Genomic DNA, 5,523 nt, shown 5'->3' with positions numbered 1-5,523 from the left:
ACCTCAGGCTCCCTTATCAGACCTCCCACTGATGACCTTAACCCGTGAGATTATACCCCTGTCCACATCAATACCTCATCAAGGCCTGCAATAATCCTCCTTCATTTCAGATCTTGACCTATTGAGCTAATATTCTCTTTGGTCGAGTCTATTAAAATGAGAGCCAAATAAAGGTCTTTAATTTCCATTGAGTTACATATTGATCGTCAGTTTGACTGCGAATTGAAGTCAATCAGAAGGCGTCTCAGTGTTAAGCAATCCTTTATAAATTCATATTCTAATTATTTAAACCATAAATTACTTATGAGGTTATAATTGTGGTGTAAAATAAACGATGAAAATACCCTACAATCAGTGTCTGCATCCAGAGACGGTTAAGCAGCAGTTTTTAGACAAGAAATGGAGGATGCATGCTTGCAATTGAGATGGATGTGTCTGTCCCGGGCCAATATACACCCTCACCAGGGGGCAAGAGACGTCTTTTTACGATATTCAAATTGCCTTCGACGATATTCAAATGTCCTTATGGGGCGGGACCTTACCTGAGTTTTTAAGAAGGCACGTCCAACTTTTACTCTACTTGCCCACAGCACATTGACTCACGCACACGGACCGGGGCTTGCACAGGAGCGTTCTGCGGACTTCACACGGATCTAGCGTTCCCCAAAGAGCACGTCCGCTTTAGATAAATAACCTGTTACTCTTGATTATGAAACAATGGATGATTGATAAATCGACGAATAAATATTGACATTTCACTGAAGACCCACTCATAGCCCGAGGAAGCATTGTTTTTTTTGTTCTTGTTTATTTTTATTTTAGTCTTCTATCTAGTCAGTGGAACTCTTTCGTTATATTGGATTAAAATTTTACTACTTTTGCTGGAGTCCTGAATTTTGAGCAGAGACTCAAAGCTATTATAAACTCAAACAAGGATTTGCTGTCTTTCATTCGCTCAAATATATTTTCTTACTATAAAAAGTTGTATTTGGGATGTTGAGCTCAGTGAAGATGGAGTCTCATGAACTGCCAGAGTGGAATGCCTTCTACAGCGAAGCCAGTGAGGTAAAAACACATTTTTCTATATAAGTTTACCATATGGGCTGTGTGTGTGTGTGGATGCTGGATATTTGTTTCTTTAAAGTCTATTCTAGAGTTTCTTAAAAGTAAGTTATTGAATCGAAAGCTCAGTATTTTACTAACACATTGGATTGATTTTGATATTTTTCACTCCAGAATTGTGGCTGCAACTTCTTATCTTTGATTTAGTATTGTTAGAATTTTACAATTCAACATATAACACTGATGTGATAGGATTTGGCTCAATTTGTCTTTGAGCGACCTGTTGAAATTGTATATGTGACATTTAGAGGCCTGTTTACATAAAATCTATCTTATTTTTTAAAATTAATTGCCTAGTCTGTTTATACTAACACTTATGGACTATACCATTTAAATATGCAAATTATATGAATGATAAAGCATCTCAAATTAAATTATCCGTCAATTTGATTAAGGTTGGCTACCTCCGAGAGTTGAAATAAACGATACATTTCCCCCAAGAAATTCGTGATTAAATTAAAGGCAAATTAAATCCTGTCTTTAATCAACATTATATGCTCTCAAATAAATATTAGGATACTTTGATGATTATGTAGTTTACGGCTGTGTGATCCTTTTTATAAGCGAATTATAACACTGCTAGCGGATGGTCAGATATTTTGGAACGTTTCTTAAAAAGTTTGTTTTATTTGCCTTGGTTTAGTAGCACTTAGTAGTGACGAGTGAGAACTACTAAATGAAAGGGAAAGAATCCATGACGCGCATGTTACGCATTTTCAGGTTTAACAATGATATGTGAAATCCATGTCCCTTTCGCACGAATGGTATCATTGTCCATTGATGCTTTCCACTAGTACAGGCTTTTGGACACAACAAATTAATTACATTATTTATTGTCTAAACCGACTTATCTATATTTTTTGTTTCTAAATGACTAAGTCAACTATTTTCTGTTTTGTTTTCAGATGTATGCCTCTCCCACTGCCATGAATTCAATGAGTTCAATGAGCACCATCAACAGCTACATCAACCTGAACCCAGCTGGTTCTCCAGCCACCATGAACATGGGCTATGGCAGCTCTGGGCTCAACAGTCAACTGGCGTCCATGGGCGGAGGAGCCAACCATATGAACCTGTCCCCGGTGACTTCATCCCTCAACCCCAGCTCTCTCTCCCAGCTGGGCTCCCCAGGCCCTTCCCTGGGCTCCCTCTCCCACTACCAGAACATGGGCCAGCCCATGAGCCAGCTGAGCTACCCCTCTCCCACCTCCCTCAACCGGGCCAAGGAGGTTCCCAAGCCCTACCGCCGCTCACTGACCCACGCCAAGCCACCTTACTCCTACATCTCCCTCATCACCATGGCCATTCAGCAGTCCGGCAGCAAGATGCTCACCCTCAATGAGATCTATCAGTGGATAATGGACCTGTTCCCCTACTACCGCGAGAACCAGCAGCGCTGGCAGAACTCCATCCGCCACTCGCTGTCCTTCAACGACTGCTTCGTCAAGGTGGCCCGCTCGCCCGACAAGCCCGGCAAAGGCTCCTACTGGGCCCTGCACCCCAACTCAGGCAACATGTTTGAGAACGGCTGCTACCTGCGCCGCCAGAAGCGCTTCAAGATCGATCAAGAGAAGGCTGCAAAGAAGTCTGGCAAGGCCCAGGAGGGAGGCTCGGGGAAAGGGGGCCATGGAGACAGCCTGATGGAGGAGCACAGCCCAGCGGGGGGCTCAGAGGGGGCCGACTCGGCCCACTCTGACAACTCGCACCCTGGTTCCTCCTCAGAGGAGCAGCAGCAGAGGAGCATGGTCCAGCTGGACTGCCCCCCACAGCCCCAGTCCCACGTCCAGAGCACCCCTGTGGCAATCACCTCCTCCTTGCCCTCCTCCACCCCTCTCCTCCACTCCCAGGTCATGGGAGGCAGCCCCCATCTCCTCCCGAGCGCCATGCATAATCTGGACCTGCAGAACGACCCTCACAAGGCCATGGATCCCCACTACAACTTCAACCACCCCTTCTCCATCACCAACCTCATGTCCAATGAGCAGAAGATGGATCTGAAGACGTACCAGGACCAGGTGATGGCCTACAATGGCTACGCCTCCTCCTCTCCGATAGCAGCCAAGCAGATCTACGACAGCGCAGGACCCTCGGTCATGGACTCTGGGGCCTACTACCAAACCCTCTACAGCCGGTCAGTCCTCAATGCCTCCTAACATGGAGGCCTCTGGACCACAGCCAAGTGGTGCTGACAAGGACTTTTAGCAGCCTTGAAATCCCAAAGTGTAAGATGGCTGCCATTGAAAGTCTACTCACGAGGGGCCAAAGGGACGAAATAGCATTTAGCAGAGCTGAATACACAGTTGATCAGGGAAACCCTGCAGTTACATGAAGTAGAAGACAAAGGTAAAACCCAGTGCTGGATAGACACCCATTCATCAGAAGGTCTTTAAACTGATACATTCATAAATTCACACCGAAGTCATGTCCCCCCTTTGCCATTTTTTTGCAATTTTTACACTATTTCAAACTGGGTTTTAGTTTGTTCAACAGACAAGCAGGACTACTTGGGTTGTCCACATTGTAAATAGACGGAGTGGGGGAAAGGAGATGTGCATTTATTTATGAAGGGAAGAAAATTAATATATCTTGTACAGTGCTGTATAGACAAGTTACAAAACAAATGTGACATGAAACAATTTGAGGGATTGTGGGAGTGAGAAAAGGTTCAGGTTACTGCTTCGAGGCAGTTGTTACTGCATTACAGGGAATTCTTGTTGTGTTTTAGAGCATGATGCTTCATTCCTATTCATAACATGCTGTTTTAATCTCTTCAAATACACATCCGTGAACACAAATGAGCTGCCATGGATCATTTTTACAAGTGGTGGGAGGCTGTTGTTTTTACTGATAAGAGAGCCATTTCTTGGATTATTTTTTACCAGATATCCATTTTAACTGATAAGAGAGCCATTTCTTGGATTCTTTTTTACCAGATATCCATTTTAAGGAAAAAAATTAAGTCTGTTTGTTTAAAAAGGGATAAAACTGTGGTAGATCTAATTTCAGCTTTGTTTGTCTGTTTTTAAAACATGATTTTTTTCAAAGGACCCTTTCATTATCAATGATGAGAGCCTGGTGTTCCACAGCTCTTCATGGCATAGGATATTTTGGAATGGCTTCACATTATATTACACACCATACCAAGGGTTAGGAGGGAGAGGAGCCATGGAATGTCAGTTACTAAGATAGGAGTTGAATGAAAATGCATTAAGAGGACTATTTACATACAGTACTTTGCACAAGAGTTCCCACCATTTTGCACAGCTGGGGTGGCCCTGATAGTGTATGTTACAACAATGCTATGTAATGACCTTCTTTTTTTTTACTGCAAATGGCCAATTAGAATTGGACCACTGTAACAATGTCAAAGCAACATTGAGCTTTATGTTGCAACCCTCATCTTCAAAGTGCCTTTCAAGATGTTCTGATAATGGAGGACCAATAACTGAATATTCACCGAAGGAACACTTTTTGAAATATAAACCATGAGTTTCAGGTCAGAAATACTGTTTTTATTTCTTGTATTTTAGTTTTTAAAGACTTATTTAAACTACGTTGCTTTTCAGACTTGGAAAAGTATGTTTATGTACATATTGTGAGGTTGTTGTTCATGGTTTGAATCTTGTGATTTGAATGATTACTGTTTTTCTTATTAAAAAGCAAATTTGGGGGGAGAAACACGATTGTTGTCTGTTCCGTTGAAGGAAATATATACGTGAGATCATCTATAGACTTGATGAAATGGGTGTATATGTTATTTTACAAAATCCTTTAAAATAATTTAAAGACGTATCATGAAAAAAATGAAAAAAATGAAATACATCTGATATGTCATTCACATGTTAATTTTGTTTTTATTTACAATTGGATGGTAACACAGAGGCTCTGTGATGTCGGTCTTGCTGCAGGATTGACAGGTTCAGCTGAATTATAGGGTTGTTGAAACAGCTCCCTACAGTACCAAATTACTCTTGTATGTGACTTTTGGGTAGGTTAGACTAAACAGTGTGGAACTCATGCTGGCCCTCTGGCCCCAACATAAACTGGCTTCTAGACACTACTGTATTGTGAATCATCTCAAACAGAGTGTTTCAATCAGCATTGGGTGCCTTCACATTTTAACAAAAAGCATAATTCTAGGTATTAAAAAATCTCTAATTGCAGTTTTTGTTTTGTCATGCTGTTTCAGGATATCCTACTTTGACTGTAAATAATCTTACCTCATACACTCCCCTCCATATGCATTTGGATAGTGAAGAAAACATTTCAAATTTTGCTCTATATTCCAGCATTTTAGATATGAGATAGAATGTTTCGTATTAGGCGACAGTACATAATGTCAGCTTTTATTTTAGGGTATATTCATACATATCTATTTTACCGGTTAGAAATGAAAGCACT

The 5,523-nt window shown here is 41.5% G+C and overlaps 1 protein-coding gene across 1 annotated transcript; it reads left to right on the top strand.

The window, feature by feature from the left end:
• The first annotated feature begins 578 nt into the window (after window positions 1-578).
• On the top strand, window positions 579-4,805 carry LOC139547758 (hepatocyte nuclear factor 3-gamma-like). Its single transcript, XM_071356809.1, has 2 exons — window positions 579-1,065; window positions 2,028-4,805. The coding sequence occupies exons 1-2, from the start codon at window positions 994-996 to the stop codon at window positions 3,273-3,275; spliced, it is 1,320 nt and encodes a 439-aa protein (XP_071212910.1). The 5' UTR covers window positions 579-993; the 3' UTR covers window positions 3,276-4,805.
• Window positions 4,806-5,523: the final 718 nt, after the last annotated feature.

Source organism: Salvelinus alpinus, chromosome 21, assembly GCF_045679555.1.
Source record: "Salvelinus alpinus chromosome 21, SLU_Salpinus.1, whole genome shotgun sequence".
In the NCBI taxonomy this organism is placed as follows: domain Eukaryota; kingdom Metazoa; phylum Chordata; class Actinopteri; order Salmoniformes; family Salmonidae; genus Salvelinus; species Salvelinus alpinus.
The sequence above is the reverse complement of the archived record's forward strand: the minus strand, read 5'-3'. Positions and strand labels throughout refer to the sequence as shown.